We start from the raw sequence: 18,330 nt of genomic DNA, 5'->3' as shown, positions 1-18,330 counted from the left end.
GACTGAGTAGAAGACAAGAAGAAAGGAGTCTATGGTAGATGGGTGGACCCTCACAATACCTGAAAATAGGACAAAAAGATACAACACAGAAACAAAAAACAATGGAGTTTTTATTATCTTTCTTTTAAACTAGTTATACTGTAACAGGGAAGCTCACATTCAATTAACTAATGGTTAAGGAATTGAGAAAAAAACTGGTATATTTAAAAGTCGTTAGTAATAGTAGTTGGGGGAAAAAAAACCCAAACCTTTTCAGGTTAAAGTTTTACTACCCTCTCCAGCATTGTTAAAATGTATTCTCCGTTGTCTCTGCTGCCCACTCTCAGGTAGAAATACAAATGAGCAGAGAAGCAGACAAAAGATTGGGAACAAAAGCAGACAAAAGGGGTTCTATCTCAGAGTACCGAAGGATTGACTGTCCTGTCTTGTCCTACCCAGTCCTGTGCATAAAATCATAGATGTCTTCAAATTTAAAAGGACTCAGAGTCAAAACGCTGCTCCATTCGTTAAAAATAACTCTTTAAATAGCACACACGATCATTTTATAAAAATTCAAAACCAAAGAAGCCAAGAGGGGGCGCCTGGGTGGCTCAGTCAGCTAAGCATCTGCCTTCAGCTCAGGTCATGATCTCAGGGTCCTGGGATGGAGCCCTGCCTGAGTCAGGCTCCCTGCTCGCGGGGAGTCTGCCCCTCCCTCTCCTTTTGTCCCTCCCCCCACAGCCCCTGCTCGTGCTCTCTCTCTCACTCTCCCACTCTCCCTCTCAAATAAATAAATAAAATCTTAAAAAAGAAGAAGAAGCTAAGAGAAGAAAACCCAAGTATCTAGAGATAACAGTTAAGATAATGGTGGATAGCTCCTTCTAGAATGTTTTCCTTAACTGCATTGTATTTGTGTATGTCTGTGTATGTGTACTTTTTTTTTCTTAAAACAAAAAGAATCATCATTTTGTAAACAAAGAAATCTAAGATTTGGTAAACTTTCTCAAAATTGTGCATAAAATGAGCTTGTAAAAAGTCAGGCATTGGACATCTCGTCTTTTGGGCCAATGCTCTCTCCTACCACCTCCTAACAGAAATAAATAATTTGCATCTCGAATAAGTGCCTTATACATAGCAGGTGCTCAATAAATTAATACATTCTGAAATGACTGATGCTAACAGTGCTGTCCCATTTCTTTTTCTCAGCCCAGCTCTGTCCAAGCTAGCTTTTCAGAGATGCTCTTTATTACCACTAACACCAAAGAGCATAGCTTTCAATAGGCTGCCAAATCCCAAAGTCCATATGGAAACAAGGACAGCATCCTTTAATAATAACTGGCATGTAACTTCGAATTTCTGCTACTGGAAGTGCTTCACTTTGGAATGTTTCCTTTTGGCTTTATTTTAAAATGAACCATTATTCTGCTCCTTTACGGATTTGTTCATGAGGGATTCATTTTTGGATTCTTCCCATGTCCTAAGGGGTAACATTAGAAGGACCAGTAAGTATCAAGACATTTGCATAAAGTTTGCCTTAATTTTCAATGGAGTAAGATCAGACTTAACCATGACTAAAAAAATTTCTGATGGGCCTATTCATGTCCGGAGTCACAGTGCATTAATGACATGACAAGGAAAGGATGATCTAGGCTTAGCCAACAACTTCTGCTTCATTAACTGTCTGGCTAGGGCCAGGTAGCAAGATCCTGTGAGACAGTCCGACTATTTTGGAAGAAAAATCTTGTATCTGGGCAGTATGCTAAGCAGGTTAAGTGGCAGTTCTAGTGAGAAGGGAAGTATAATTCTTTTTTTTTTTTTTTAAGATTTTATTTCTTTATTTGAGAGAGAGACACAGCGAGAGAGGGAACACAAGCAAGGGGAGTGGGAGAGGGAGAAGCAGGCTTCCTGCTGAGCAGGGAGCCCGATGCGGCGCTCGATCCCAGGACCCTGGGATCATGACCTGAGCCGAAGGCAGATGCTTAACAACTGAGCCACCCAGGCGCCCCGAGAAGGGAAGTATAATTCTTAAAGAAGCAAAATGTCAAGGTTATCTCTCAAAAGAACAAGAAAACCTGATTAGCCAGCTAGACAGAGAGGCATGCTTGAAATGGAAAACTGCCATTTGCCTGGTGACTTGAGGGAATGTGTTTAAATGGTCCAGTTTTGGGCACTGATGCATCCAGCTAGCACCTTGATTCCATCAAACTCCACTGGGATGACCCTGGGTCTAGGGCACATCTGAAGACATGCTCTGAAAAGATGCCCAAGGCTTTTATGAAGTGCTAGCTCATGCAGAAAGCAAACTACGCATTCTGGGGAACTGAGCTATGTAACCAGGTATTAAAGAAATACCTGAATGCTCTGTTTGCTGTTTTTATCATTATGATGGTCCCATCTTCAATATAACAATGCATAACAGGGTCTCCAGGAACATACAAGATCCACCAAAGAATTAATATTTGTGCCAAGGCCTGAAGCTTTCAATATAGAATAGGGAATCTCTAAGGCAAAAAATTGTGTTTCAGCAAACACAACAAACACCTGGTATTTTTATCTGCCTGGCATCCTTTGAATAATGGCATCCAGTTTTCCTCAGATTGCCCCTCTCCCGTTACATGTGGCCCTACCAAGAATGTCAGTTGAGAACCCCACTACTGCCTCACCAGAGAAGTGGGTGCATTACTCAAGAGACGCTATTACAACTCTCTTTAACTAGGAATGTTGACCTGCGGTGGAATCCCAAGAGGATAAATGTGGTCAGAGCTGAGACATTCCAAAGGTAGTGCTCCAAAGGGGCTACACATGAGTTCCCTGGTTATTTTCCACCTCTTATTTTATTTATTATTCAGCAAATATTTATGAGTGCCTCTTACTATGTACAAAGCACTGTTCTAGATGCTAAGGATACAACAGCACAGAAACAGACAGAAATCTCCAACTTCAGGAGTCTACATTTCAGGGAGAAGAAAACAACAATAAACAAGTCAAACAGAGTATATTAAACAGTGATACATGCTATGGAAAAAATTAAGCAATGCTGGTGGGTAGGGAGCACAAGGGCTGGCAGTTATAATCTTGGGGCAAGACCTCACTGAGGAGGGGAAGGAAGGGAGGGCAGATCAGGGCTAAGGACTGAAGGGCTGAGCCATGGGGCATAGCAAACAGGACTAAAAAGGAGCAGCCAGGAGGGAGGAGGAAAACCAGGAGAATGTGGTATCCTGGAAGCCAAATGAAGAAAAGCATTTCAAGGAAAGAGGGAGTGAGAAACTGTGAAAACCTTCAGAATGATCAGAGAAGGGAAGTCTGAAACTGATTTAGCAACACCAACATGACACTTTTCAGGGGAGGAGTGGGTGTAAAAGCCCAAGTGGAGTAGGTTTGAGAGAGGATTTGGGAACAGCAACACAGACAACTATCTGAGAGATTCTGCTGAGAAGAGCAAGAAGAAATGGCGGGGGGGAGGGGGTATCTAGAAGGAGATGCGAGATCGAGAAAGGTTTGTTGTTTTTTTAAGATTTTATTTATTTATTTGAGAGAGAGAGAGATTGAGAGAACGAGTGAGAGGCGGGGCAGAGCGAGAAGCAGACTCCTCGCAGAGCAGGGAGCCTGATGTGGGGCTCGAAGGCAGACCTACTTAACCGACTGAGCCACCCAGGCGCCTTCAAGAAACGTTTTTATTGTTTTTGTTTTTCATTTGTAAAGGATCATAGAAATCACAAATTGTGAATTTTGATATCTGTCTCAACAGAGAAAGTCTCAACAGACTGAAAAGTTGATCATGTAGGAGACAGGGGGAAAAACTGTTGGAGCCAAGTCCTTATGGATGCAATCAGGAATCAGCTCTAGTGCCCCAGGGCAGGGAACGCCTTTAGGTAGAAGCACAGGGCTGTTCCTCTAGCACACATGGACGAAAGGTAGAAACACAGATATGGGTGTGGTAGCTTCTGGAAGTTCTCCTGATTGCATTTATTTCCTGAGTGAAATAAGAAGCAAGATCTGAGACAATCTACAAGAGTAAGAGTGAATGGCCTAAGAACATGTAGCAGGATACCAGGCACATAAGGGCCCTTGCAGTTGCTTTCCAATGTCCGATGGTTCAACTCTACATTCAATTATGTGATCGACCCGGAAGACTCCCAATAAATTCCATTTTATTTTTATTAGCCACAGTTGACTTCTGTTGTTTACAACCAATGACCTATATACCAACTCTTTCTTGAGGCCTAGGGTTACCCATGTTCTCACTGAAAGTCCGACTTTTAGGGGCACCCGGGTGGCTCAGTCGGTTCAGCATCCAACTCTTGATTTCAGCTCAGGTCGTGATCTCAGGGTTTTGATATCAAGCCCTGCGTCAGGCTCCATGCTCAGTGTGGAGTCTACTTGAGATTCTCTTTCTCCTCCCTCTCCCTCTGCCCCTCCCCTGACCCCACTCACACACTTTCTAAATAAAATCTTTAAAAAAAAACAAAAAACTGACTTTTATAAAATAGAGATCCTATTTTATTAAGTCCTGTACACTCCTAAATGCATACGAAGACCAGCTTCCAATATACCAATAAGCCCAACAATTTGAGTTCCTCTCCCAGAACCAAGAAATAATGATTTACATTTACAATACCAAATTGGAAACACTAAAGCAGTATGCTAAACTACTTAAAAACGTGTCCACTCATGTGAGAAAGCAGAAAAGACAGACACCAAAATTCAAATCCCCTGACAATTTCTTCAAACCCTTTTTTGAGTTAAGCTGCAAGAGTGTCTACCAAGACAGAATGAAGATGAATACGCATAAAGCTTTCCTGAGAGTGTAGATTAATACTTCAATACAGACGTCACTAACTCAGGGAGGGAAATCCACATCAAGAGTGCACTACGGGGTAAGCTGGAGGCACAGAGAACAGTTTTTACAGCGGATGGCAGTGTTTAATCTGGGAATGGTATCTGAGAGGGCAGGCGAACTGAGGAAGAATGAAGGAAAGTCAGACTCTCCCACAAAGAGAAACATTTTGAAGATCACAAAGATGAGTGGAAATTTCCAGACCACGCAGACTAAGATGAGTCTTCATGATATAACGTGTCATCCTCCTCCAGGAAATTAATAGTTATTAAACTGCAGCACAGACAGCTGCTTCTGAGATGAAATCAGCCTTGCAACACTAAGAAGCAGAGGGCGAAGGTGAGTAGTTGCTAACCTTCCAAAGAAGTCAGCCCCACATAGCTTCTTTCAAACAGGTGCACTGCACTCTACAGGGCATTTGACTCATGAAGAGCCCTGAATACTCACAGGGAAGTGTGAAGCTTGGTGTAAGGTATGACCTGAAAGCAGGTATTAATGGGCTCTTTCTCCCAGATGACCCTGCGCTGGCAGATCCCTTGCTAGGAAGGGTGAAAGCAATGGTCGGCCCTTTGGCCAAATGCACACAGAGTGCCAAGAAAACAAAACTAGAGCAAAAATAAACACATGCACACACAAAAATCCAAGTGGGTAAGAGCTGTGTGTGCTACGTTGTCAGCATCAAGCCCTAAGGTTTTTGCTCGCCAATAACGGAACTATGAAGGAAGTCCCATTCCCTGAGTAAGAATGACTGGTTTTGGCTTAATCGCTTGAACAATTCTCCTATTTTCCCTCACTTTACAAGACACGGCTCCATGATCCTCCTTCCCCCATCCCCCAATTCCTCAAATAGATTATAAAGATTTTTTTTTTAATTTATTTGAGACAGAGAGAATGAGAGACAGAGAGCAGGAGAGGGAGGAGGGTCAGAGGGAGAAGCAGACTCCCTGCTGAGCAGGGAGCCCGATGTGGGACTCGATCCCAGGACTCCAGGATCATGACCTGAGCCGAAGGCAGTCGCTTAACCAACTGAGCCACCCAGGCGCCCCCTCAAATAGATTATAAAAGCTGACAATTATGGAGGGTGTCCTATATGCCAGACACTCTTCTAAGAGCTCTATGTGGATTAATTCATTTAATCCTCACAACAACCCCAAGAGGGCAGGTGCTATTGCTGTCTCTAGGTTTCCCAGAAAGAAGAGTAAAATAGGTGAAGGCTTCTATACCTTACTTCTCTATGCTTTACTAGGGGGTTCACAGGGGGAGTGAGGCAGAGAAGCCAGCCACCGCCAGGTTCAAGCACTGGCACTTGCTTCATCTCTTGGGACCATCTCATGAGCGGCTAAGGACTGCTGTCTGGAATGCCCAGCTCCTATCCCCCATTAGTCAAAGGTTTCCCCTCAGGCCTTTTAAAATATCCCCTTGCTTTCCAGGTTGTGCGTGCATTGATGCCACTTGGTGTCATGCCTCCCTGGGATGGGAGGGCAGAGGCAGGAGGCACCTGGTCTGGGCACGAGGAGACAAGCTGCCAGGCTGCACCTGCATGAAGCAAGGTGCAGGTTACACCCGGTTCCCGCAGTGCTGGCTGACATACACCCAGGACAAGCCAAGAGAATCTCATGTGCTAACTTAGAAGTTTCTGATAGTATTATTTGAGCTCCGTTTTCACATGAGGAGACTCAGGCATAGAGAAATAATTCACGTGAGGTTATAGAAGAGACAAGAGCAAGACCAGGCGGTCTGGCTCCAGAAATGGTCTCTTAATCGCTGTGCTCTCAATGATGAGCTTCGACTACGTAGAAGTCTGCCGGCTGCCTCAACTGCAGCTGCCAGGTGTGAGCCACAGGAGTTGTGAAGAACTGGTTAGGAAACCGGTCAGCATTAAGAAAACAAGTATTACAGATAATGCTCACCATTCAGTGCAAAGAGGACACAATGGGAGTGAATCCATCACTGCTGTGCCGCCAAAGAGAGAATTTAACAAAATCAATCATGGGCCTAATGCCTAAGAAAGACGGCTCATCAGAGCAGAAATAAATGAAATGGGGACTAAAAGGGCAACAGACAAGATCAAGGAAATGAAGAGCTGGCTTTTTTGAAAAGATAAACAAAATAGATGAAACTTTAGCTAGATTCACCAAGAAGAAAAAGAAAGATGACTCAAATTCGGGAACGAAAGAGACTTAAAAAGAAAGGAAATAAAGGAAAAAGAAAAGAAAGAGAGAAAGAAAGAAATCTGGCTCTGCTAAAAGTTAGCAAAGAAGAAACAAAGTCATGTCCATGTTAGTTAATACCCTCGCTTTGATAACACCCCACAATAAATGGGGGCAGCCACTGAGAAAGGAGAAGATAGTGTCTTTCTCTTTGCTCCTCCTGGAACTTGAGAGGGAAACTCCGTGGCTGACTCTGGGGTCAGAAGAGGAAGAGGTACATCAGAGAACAGGAAAGTCATTGAAAACATTAACCCAACAGAAGTGGAACAACTCAGTGCAAACAGGAGACCCAAATCAAAGGCGCTCCAAGACTGCTGAGCATTAACAGCTTGAAGCCAAGAATTTCCCCTTGCAGAATGCATGTTTCTTAGGCTGTGAAGGATTTAGTTCTTTGAATTCAGAAATTATGGTTTTTTTTTTAAGAGCAAAAATCTAAACTGAACTTGTATCTTTCCTTCTCCTAACCCTAAAGGTTGAAAGGTCATAAAATAGAGAAATTCTTGAGTTGAAAAGTAAGTGAAGGTCTGGCAGCTAAGTAAGGATTGAGCTCTAATTTTGTCTACATTTCCATTAATTTAAAGTGCTAAGTTGCCTGTTTGCTTTAAAATATGTGGTTCTCCTCTTTGCAGTATCCCTTTAAATAGATTTTCCTTTCACTGTGCCAAAAATAGCTAGAGAAGGTCCTTTGAGAATCCCATTCTTAGTCTTAAAAAAATACATTCTCCTCCCCAGCCCATACACATAAACAGGCCTGGAAGCACTTCTTCCTAACTTCTTCCAGGGACCTCTAATTTATCAGAAATAATAAATATTACAGGAGAAAAACATAGCCGGTCAGGGAAGTGATTCTCCCAGCCCATTTCTGCTTATTCATTAATTATGTGATCACCCAATATCTAGCCCCTCTTTTGGGATTAGCAGATAGGAGGGCCAGGTGCTGAAAATCCAAATGCCTACCCCATGGCCAGGCAGGGGGGCACAAAAGAGGTAGACCAGACACAAGGGACAACAGGGACAGCTAGGATTTAGTGCACTGAAGAAGGCATGCCCAGGGGGTTAGGGTGTGGCCTCTAGCCAGTTGGAGCCAACTGTGAGCAAAGAGATCTAAATTTTTTCAAGTAAAATCACCCCTGTTAAAAATGTTAGAAATCTGTCCAAATTTTAAAAATGGCAACATGTGGAACAACAATACCAAACAGAATGCATGTATGCACTACTCTGGCTGGACACCCTTGTTTGCAACCTCTAAGTAAGAAACAAAAGATAAAGGAAGACAGACTGCCTGTCCCGTAGGAGTTTACGACCTAGTAGGATTAAGAAGATAGACACTTGATCAACTGTCCCATAAGGTGGAATGTGATACCTGCTAAAAGGGAGAAATAAGCAAAGGCTACGGGAGCTGAGGAAAGCGAGAGCGCCCCTTGAGGCAGAAAGGATTCTTGTGGTCAGTGACATCTGAGCTGGGGCTAAAGAATGAGGTAGACTTTGCCAGGCAGAGACTGGGGAGGGACCATTCCAGACAGAGGAAAATGAATTGCACAAGGTAAAAAGAGGGAGCTGGAAAGAGAATGTTTGAGAAATGGTCAAGAGACTCTTCATGCTTCTACTTGACAAATATTCGTTGAGTGTCTACGTGAGCCACACAGCAGGGATGCAGAGGTGATCATGAAGGGACACAAGATGAGACTGCTACGTGTGAGAGGGTCCAGTCCAGACAAGGTGTTAGAGGCCGTACCCTGAGTTTTATCTTCAGAGCAATGGGAAAGTTTCCTTTGAATTTTTTTAAGTAAGGGAATCACATGTTGAGATCTGCAGTGCTCCAAGTTCCCTAGCTGCAGAGCATGCATTCTGTGGACTGGAAGGGAGCCAGAGTGAGCTGGGAGGAGGCCTTTGCAAGCAGTCTGGGAAAGAGAGAATACCAGCTTGGACCAGGGGGCTGGGGAGATTCAAGAGGTAGAAAGGGGTTAAAATCACCAAAACTATCAGTTCTGGGTAGGATTCGGTGAGTTAGAAGCCAAATGGGACTGGAGAATGTGGTCAACATGGCTCCATGGGGGTATCAGGGCACACCACCAGTGGCCCAGCAGCCAAGCAATTCCGTACCAGCAGCAGTGGGTGTCCAGTGGTTACTAGAGAGAAGGAAGGTTTAGGAGCCAGGGTGTGTGGCCGAGGGAAGATTGCCAGAGAAGCTCACAGGAGCTTTCCATTTTAGAAAGTGATCATCTCAAATGCACTATTTTCTTTTAAATGTGCTTTGTAAAATTCCACAGCTATTTTGCTTGGACTAGTCTTGAGGGCAAGCAAATAACTAGCTCTTCTCATGTTCAACAGTTCGTCACTAAATTAAATCTTAGCCTTCAGACTTGGGATGGAGGAAGAAGGAATATTAGAATATCTATAAGATATATGTTAATGCCAAGTATCCATGCCCACTTCCTTTTATTTTGACCCTCTTTTAAGAACTTCAAAGAATGCTAGTTAACCATCACGGTCCATCCTCCTTGGTGCCAAGGCCTAGCAATGACTTTCTTTATAACCACAGGCATTTGTAAATGAACCCAATTCACTCTCCTTCTGATCATTAAGGAAATATGAATACATCCTTCTTGATTGGCAGGAATGCCTGGAAGTACTCATACTCCAGTCACAGAAAGGTGAAAACAGCCAAGCCACTAGATGCTTAACTCTTGATAACTTGTGACAATGGAGTCTACATATTTTGACAAAGTCTCACTTGTATGCCAAGCATTTGCCCCAAATCATTTTATGATTTCTGCAATATACAGAATTTTGTCATTTTTGCAAAGCCACAAGTAACAGATCATCCAAATAGACATGAGACGACTGGGTAATGAAAAGAACAATAGGAATCAGCAAGTGGCAATGAGACTAAAGTTGATTTTGCCCTCTTCATTTCTCTCTCACCTTCCACCCCTCAAATCTTAGAATTTTAATGTATGTGTGTCCATACTCAGATGTATTCCTCTTCCCTCCCAAATTGCCTTATCTGTCCCATATGTCTTAATCGAGTTAGCACACCACATGAAGATCATTCAATGGATTTAATGCTCTCCATTGAATCTTATTTTATCAAGACTATTTGCAGTAAGCATTAGACACTGCCTACTCAGAGCTTTTATACTGATATCCAGGCCTCCCACCAATGGCCCAGGGAAGTCCTGTTTGGTGTAAAAAATCATGGTGGCCCCATTCCCCTTGTTGGAGATTGCGTCAAACCAGTAAGATGTGATGGGAAGTCTGGAGAACTTCTGGGGAAAATATCATCATAGCTCTTAAAAAGAGAAGCAAAGAAAAAATAATGCTTTTTCTGCCTCTGGACAACCACAAATGTGCAAGGATGCAACACAACATCTTATGACACTGACCTAGACATAGACAGCACAGTGATGCTGGCTGTGAGCAACACCATAGAAATAACCTGAGTTATTTCATGAGCCAAGAAATTAACCAACCCTTAAGGCTGATTCTGTGTAATGAGAAATAGATTCCTTTATTGTTTAAGCCATTTCGAATTGGATTTTCTGTTTCTTACAGCCCAGAGCATCCTAAAGGATACAATACCTCTTTGTAGAAGCAAGAAAAGGGCTCTACCACTTTCACAACATCCTAGCAACAAAGGAATAGTTGCTTCAAAAAAGAAGAGACTAAGATTGATTTCTCAATAAGTGTTTTGGGAAAACCAGCTGTGAAAAGGTATTTTTAATAGCCACTCCTGATGTATGGAGAGTCCTTTGAAATCCTCCCAATGCAGCATAAACACTGTAATAAAATGATGATGAGTCACTGTGAATGGTATGTGTGAGGATATGCAACATACTTGGAGTCATCATAATATGTAAACATTAGGAAACTACCATGAAATTTGTCTTTATTATTCATCTACTCTTATTTCTTTCTACAATTATAATATTGGGAATTTTTTGTCTTCTCCACTCCTTTTACCTGATGAAAACGCAGAATCACATGATTAGAAGGGAACTCAGAAAACTGAAGCTGAGAGAGGTTGACTAATTTCCACAAGATCCCGGGGCTAGCTGGGGACCATTTTATTATTAAAAATGCTTTATGCAAAATAAAAAAAAATGTTTTATGCATGATTTTAAAACAAAACCATTTGCTGAACACTCAATTTAATGCAATGTCAAACTGTAAGGATATGGGAAATCAAAACTGGATTTTTTTTTTTAGTAATTTGATTATGAAATCTCCTTTTTGAATTCACTGCTTTGAGCTTCTTTGTCCTACTTCTATTACCTTCCTAAATGCCAATCCTTTCCACTCAAAATCATTTCTCTCTCCTAGAAAATCCCTGCATATGGCCCTTTCTCTTGGTTAGTGGTTCTCAAAAGACTTTGCATCATAATTACTTGGGAAATAAACCAGACATACAGATTCCCAAGGAGAGTCCAATTTGGTAGAGCAGGGGTGGGGTCCCTCAATATCAATTGTAAACAAACATTCCAGGTGAGTCTAGCTGTGCTTTGAGGCACATGACTCCAGACTATATACTAGATTCCAGGATCCAAATAGAAAACATCTAATTATCATAGTAGATTTAAGCTGGAACAACAAAAATATGTGCATAGTTGCCTATAATTTTTATGTTCCCTCGGAGGTCTGAAACAAACCCAAGAGCTCTGTGATTTGGATGCACCCTGGTAATCATTTGCTTGGAGGCTTTGAGATTTTAGCCTTTTCCCCTAAGACCTTTTTCCCTCTGAATGCATTTCTACTTGGGATTAAATATAAAATGTCTTAACTCTCTCTCCACAGCTAAAAGAAATCAATTTTAGAAAGTTTCAAAAGAGCACTTTAAAAATTGCACAATACAAAGTATCTTCTCTTTGAACCAGACGATAGAGAGATGCACAGGGCATACAGGATAGGTAATGAGAGCAGTGAACATGGGTTTTCTAGCAGATCTAGCCCTGAAATCAAAACTTAGGAAGGAAGTTGACCATTAAGTAAGTGGACCAGAGGAACAATAGCTCAGGCATATCAGAGAGTAAGTCTGAAACTGAGAAAACTGGAATCAGACAAACCCCTTATCCCAAGTTAACTATCCCTTCCTGGTCAATTTTAAAATAGGACAATGCTGTAAATGAGAATATAGCATTTAAATGGAATCTAAGAACTCCTCTGGGTGCCAAAGCATTTTTTCAGACCTAATAAATACTCCTTACTGGAATGAGCAATGCTCATTTATACCCATCTCCTCCAAGACACTTTTAATTCTGATCTTCTGAGACCAAGAACACAGCCTACTGAGAATTTAAGTCTGTGTGTCATAACATCGGCTCTGACCAACTCACACTATGGTCTCTATGTAGATTCCTTAAGGATTAAATGAACAAAGAAATGCCACATAACCTCATAGAATCAAAGAAAATTATTGTGATTGTGAATCAAAGACAAGACATAATGCTCCATAAATGCTATACTGTAAGTAACTCCAGCAACAAAATTGATTTAAATTTGTTAGAAGGCAAAAAGTCGAGGTCACAGCTGTCACTTGCATATTCCAGTTGTACTCCTCGTTAGGTTAGGGACAAAGATGAAGTGAATTTAATGGGGTTTGGAACACAGAGGTGGACAAGAGGGAGAAAGTGAACCATCCCCCAAGAGATAAACAGGCTCAAGTGTTTAAGAGCTACCTTAACAGTTTTCGATGTTTTTTAAAATCTTTTTCTTCCCCCTTTTAAGATTCCTAACAATCTCAGGGCACTTTACAAATGGGCAGATGCAGTAGTGAGTCCGCTGGATCACTGTTTACTCTTGGTCATGCTCAGTCCTGTTAAGCTCTCATCACAATTCCACAACTTGGAAAGCCCACTGCTCCCAGCTAGTTCCGAAGCCTTCTCTTCCAGCTGCTCCCCGGAGGCTCAAAGCCTAGTGGCCAAAACAGAGCAGCTATCGAGCATCTCCACACACACTTGGCCAGAGTATGTACCCAGAACTTGCTCTGTTTCAGTAAAGGCCCTTCAAGTGTGCAAAGTTTTGTAGCTAAGATCTAAACCAGCTTTTCCATTGAACAAATGCCGGACTGGGTTGTGGGGAATAGGCACCAAACTGTCATCTCATAGCATCTGGAGTCACTTTTCAAATCCAGTTCTCATTATTTTAAACACACTTCATCAGGATTCTTTGACATTTTTTGGGCATTCCCCTTGTAAGCTTGCACGTTCTCTGCTATGCTTAATTGTTTCTGAACATGCATGCAGTCCCAATACCGCACGGCAAGAGAGACATTTGACCACTAACAGAGCAATCCTTGACTCTGCCTAATTGCTTCTGACCAACACGCTAAACACTCTTGCTTCTTCATAATTAAGATCTGCGGAAATCTTTATGGTAACACATACACTCTCTCTCCACAAGGCAGTATCAACATGCTTGGTAGAAATATGAAAACAAACCATCATAACCTTCCTCAGCTGACTATCAACTTATCCCAAAGAAATGACTTAATGGCATGAGCAAAGTGTGGGTAAGGACCAAATGCATAACACATCAATCAGTTCCATAGAGTGTACGGCTTAACGGTTTAAGTTAGCTGTTACATTCTGTCCTTTTTTTATACTCCAGTCTCCAATCAAGAACATTCATCCAAGTCAATGGAAGATTAGAAGGTATGCACATGGAGTCACTGACACAGCAAGGGAAGTCAGGAAGACCATTCCCAAAACGGTCCAGCAATAGTAAATAAACAAAAATTCAAAACCATTCCAAGAGTAAATATTCTTTGCAGGACAATCAGGCCCCATGCTGAATGCCTCGCTTATCTCAGAGGGCAAGTAGGCATTTGTCAAAGATAGTTTCTTTATTCCCTAGGCTTTAACACAGGTAACTTTTAAAAGCACTGACATTGTAGATAAATAAAGGGGCTCCTACTATCCAAATCTGACTGATGAAGAAATTAAGGTCCATGGCTTGTCCAGGGCTCACTGAGTGGCTTCTTAAGAACACAGTCAACTATAGAACCCAGGCCTCTTTACTACAAATCCCAGGTCTATAAACCCACAACATATTCCTATTTGTCTCTGATCATCAAAAGAACACACAACTCCTGAAAACTGGGCTTAGTGACCTGGTTATCAAGGAGGACATATTCCTATTTGCCCTTGGTCATCACAAGAGCAAAAGGCCCCTGACCTCTCTGCCTGGTGGCCTGGTATCTTGGGCGCTTCCCCAGCCTCCTCTGTAAGGACCATGTGGCATTTACTGCTGTTTCCACTGCAGTTAACATTTCACACATTTCTTTCCTAAGCCTCCAGCATTTCTGATGCAATAGTGGGAGAGGGAAACCTGAGCAGAACCGAGACCAGCTTTAGTGCTAAGACATGAACTTTCCAGGAGTGAGAAGAGGGTAGCATTCAGTCTTAAACCTACTTTGCCAAGTGGTTCATGAGCAGCTGTAACATCTGTCTATTTTTCTCTGGGAGCCGATGAACAAGGCTGTGGATTTCAGAGACCCGAGACTCCTGGTTTTCCAACTCTGCAAAGGAAGGAAGAAGGTAATATTTGATCAGTGTCACAGCCAAATCAGATTACAAAACAAAATCAAAGGAAACCAAAGGTTGGGCACTAACAGACGGAGGATTTCTCAAAGGTTTAAGAGCCTGTTCTATGGACTCATGGCTAGAGCTAGCAGTGTTTTTAATGGTACTTTCTGGAACAGTTCATTAAAAAAAATGACTGTCAAAAAATTCAAGCCAAAATGATGACGGGAAGAAATGGAGCCAGTCAACTGCACACTCAGAGCAAACAGAAACTTGGGAGCAGCCGGCTTCCTAGAATGATGGCTTCATTTCAAGGAAGGAAGGAACTTTATGGGCACTTGTCAAATGACAAACAAATTGTACATGAACAACATTACAAGGGTCTCGAATATCAAAACAACGTCTCAAGACAGCATCCAACAAATCAAAGGCAATGTCCAGTCATTCTCAAGTCATGTGTGACACCAACCAGCCTGGTGGAAGAAAGAAATTGCTGATAAAATATGTAAATCTTTCTGCCCACCTGCCACCTTAATCAAACCCTGCCATGGCTTGGTTGAATTTGGGTAAGTGGCTTCACTTCCCTGGGAGATAGACTGGGAGTGCTCACCACACCTATTTTTAGGACTGATGTGAGGTTTAATTAGAGAATGGTTGCTATGGGTTTGGAATTTCTCTGAGAAAGAAATCACATAAACACGATCTTCACTCCCAGCTTTCTCTCAAGTCTTTCTCCTCCCTCTTTTAAGGAGACAACTCTGAGAAGATAAGGCCACCAGAACATTAGGTACTACTAAATTGGGCCAGTAGTAGCTACCAGGACAAACAAACTTTGAAGGCTTAAAGGAAACAGGGAGAGGCACAGAGACTATTGACATAATAGCACTGTGGAGATTCATGCCAGATTTAAATCTGGTAGAGAATCTTACTGCCCCTTACAGGAGGCCTGCCCCACGTACACAGATTCCAGTATACTTAGGGTAGCTTGCACCTAATCCCTATGTATTTTAATACCAGTAATATGACGCAAGGGACCTGGATGATATAGCTGAAGAATGATCATAAGCTGTAAATGGAAGCCATGATGGAAAGAGGACTGGGAAGTTATATAAATGGTGTCATATTCAAGGAAACACTTCCAATGCTCAATTTAGGTAATGTGCAAAGTCTGATTCATTCTGCAAAATGCTACTCAAGGGCTAGGAAAAAACCCAAGGAGTTAGAACTCCAATAATCAAAATTAGAAAGCCAAACTTGCTTTTCTTTCCTCCCCTCACCCCAAAAACACACTTCTGAAGTTTCTCTCCTCTACTGTAAATTCAATATGGTAGCAGGCCTTTGACAATCCCAGTTTGGTTTCATTTCTATTTTGTGTCCATCTCGTGAGCATGTGTGTAGGTATTTACATGCAAAATACAAAGGGTAGAAAGTATTTATTTTGGGATACTGACTGTTCTTTGAAATAGAAAAATGTATTCCTTTCCCCCCTTAAAACTCTGGCAAAAAAAAAACCACCTACTTGCTGCTTTGATGAAACTTCTTTGAAACTGGTACATCATGAGTGGTCCTGGAAGCATTCTGGGATAAAAGGATATACACCAGTCAGCTTAATAAAAACAAACAGACTCTAAATAACAGCGTAGACGCTGCCCAACTATATACAGACTAAGATCAAGGGACACAATAGCAACTCAACTTAGTCCAACTGAGTTTCCTGTTTGAAAGGGTCCTGAGATTTCCCGTGACATTTTCATGCTCTTTCTTCTTTAAGGGAATGGATACAACTACGTTTCCTAGTTACAACTAGGAAAGTGCTAATGTGAAAGTCTAGCACAAACCAAGAGATTTCCTTTTCAGTCAGTGACTCACCCATTGACAAGAGCATTTTAAGATGTGTCTGAGAAAAAGGCAACTAACTAAACATTTGTAATTACCTGTGCTTAAACTCTTGTCTTCCCAGCAGCTTGTTATCAGAATCAGTTCATCTGGAAACACTATGGGAGACTTCTGTGTTTTTGTGGCAAATTCACTAGCGAGTGTTGCTCCAGTTCTAGCCCAATGTTAGGGCTAGAACCCCTAACATTAAGCACGATATAATCAAATTTTATCTAGTTTTTTAAAAATATGTTTCATACTTAATGTTTGTTAGCTAATCAATATCAACATGCACAAATTAAGTGCTAAATACAAACCTCTCTGGTATGGTTTTGTGCAAACTACAGTGATAGTATATGTGCTATGAATGTTTAATCAGTATGTTTAATGAGTGTGTTTAACTATAAACTTCAGCTTTTTTCTGACAGTCCAAATAATAACCTTCGCAACAGACTATAAATTATTCTTGGCTCAGGTTTTATTTTATTCTCATCAGAACCCCTAATTTAACTCTTGATCATCACTTGCATTACATCTTACTCTTCAAGATCTTTCTATCAATTCCCCAATAGCCAATAAAACCTGCATCACCAATTACTTTTCTGGGGCTTTCTTCCTCCTTTGTTTTTGAGCCAAGTGAATCTTCACAAAACCTGAACAAATGCTTATGCAATTCATGAGTACAGCTTTCCTCTTGGTTTGAGACTGGACCCTCACCTACCCTTCAAGTTCAGGATAAGTTTCAGTCACTTCATGAAACTGATATGGAGGCAGCTAGAATCACCCATTCCCTAATAACCAAGGGAGGGGCAGAAAACAGAAGTCCTATCATGTACATTGTTACAAGAGAAAGAGTCTCTTCTCCAATAAAATAACGTTCTCCTATATAAGCAGAAGGAGTCAAAAAGGACATCCAATAAATTCTCATATTTAAAGGACCAATATCAGCAATATAGTCTATGTGTGCAATGCACAAAATCATTACATAGGATATGTATGTAATCATGCATTTTCAACAGAATGAGATATGTGGTTCCTTGTTTTCTTACTAGAGTATTTGGGGATTTAAGGAAATACCGTATTTTAGGTTCTGTAAGGCTAATTATCATAGTAACTTCTCATAAAGAACAAAGCTTCTTGAATCACTCATGGCATCCCTGCAAATGGCAACCCATCAAGGATGGATGACTTACAATTGGTTTGACCAGCTGAGCTAATTGCACCCACACATAAGCTGTTTCCATATCCAAACACCCACCCAACAGCTCTTTGGAGGCTGGCAATAAAACTGCTTTCTTCCTGATTGCATGATAACAAGCTGGCACCCTGCCCTGCAAATGGAAAGTCCCTACCTTAGGTAGGTCTTCAAAGCACTAGTGATCGTCTTTATCTCCCATTCAGCACAGATATCGGTCTCTGTTTCAGAAACTGTTTTGGGGTCTAAAAAGAAGAAAAGGCAATGTGTAAACAGGAGCAGAAAATATAGCTAAAAAACAAGCACAGTACATAAAAGCATCAGCCTCTCTATTAACCAAAGAAATCCAAATTAAAACAAAAACAACACCTATTTTTTTGCTGGTTCAGTTAAGAATACGGTTAAAAATCAAAATATCTATTGCTGGCAAAAATGCAGTGAAACTGATCCTCTCATAAACTGCTGGAGGCAGAAGAGATAAAATGCAACAGCTTTGAAAAGCAATTTGGCAATATGTATCAAGAGACATAAAAATGTTTATACCCTTTGAAGCAGTAATCCCACTTCTCACAATCTAGTCTCAGAAAATAAAATAAAGCAAGACCAAAGTTACATACCCCAGGAACGTTTAATACAGGCTAATTCTTTGTAACAGCAGAAAAAATTTAAAAGGAGATAACCTAAATGTCCAATGATGGAAGAATGATTCATTTT

General features: G+C 41.4%; 1 protein-coding gene across 26 annotated transcripts in view; it reads right to left on the bottom strand.

Annotated features, from left to right (window-relative positions):
- ARHGAP26 (Rho GTPase activating protein 26) overlaps positions 1-18,330 on the bottom strand; it is a 431,139-nt gene that overhangs the window by 145,390 nt on the left and 267,419 nt on the right. For all 26 annotated transcript variants that reach the window (XR_010413044.1, XR_010413045.1, XR_010413042.1 and 23 more), the window contains 3 exons: positions 17,774-17,861; positions 16,066-16,124; positions 14,437-14,542 (listed from right to left, as the gene is read on the bottom strand). Coding sequence is in view for 19 of the 26 variants with exons in the window: in XM_064596092.1 (XP_064452162.1) it covers positions 14,437-14,542; positions 16,066-16,124; positions 17,774-17,861 (253 nt within the window). In the remaining 7 variants the exon portion in view is untranslated. The remainder of the gene's footprint in view (positions 1-14,436; positions 14,543-16,065; positions 16,125-17,773; positions 17,862-18,330) is intronic.

Source organism: Mirounga angustirostris, unplaced genomic scaffold (genome assembly GCF_029215605.1).
Source record: "Mirounga angustirostris isolate CCGP_5_RB_7025 unplaced genomic scaffold, mMirAng1.0.hap1 SCAF_7, whole genome shotgun sequence".
NCBI classification, from domain to species: Eukaryota; Metazoa; Chordata; class Mammalia; order Carnivora; family Phocidae; genus Mirounga; species Mirounga angustirostris.
Note: the sequence above shows the minus strand (reverse complement) of the source record. Positions and strands in the feature narration are given on the sequence as shown.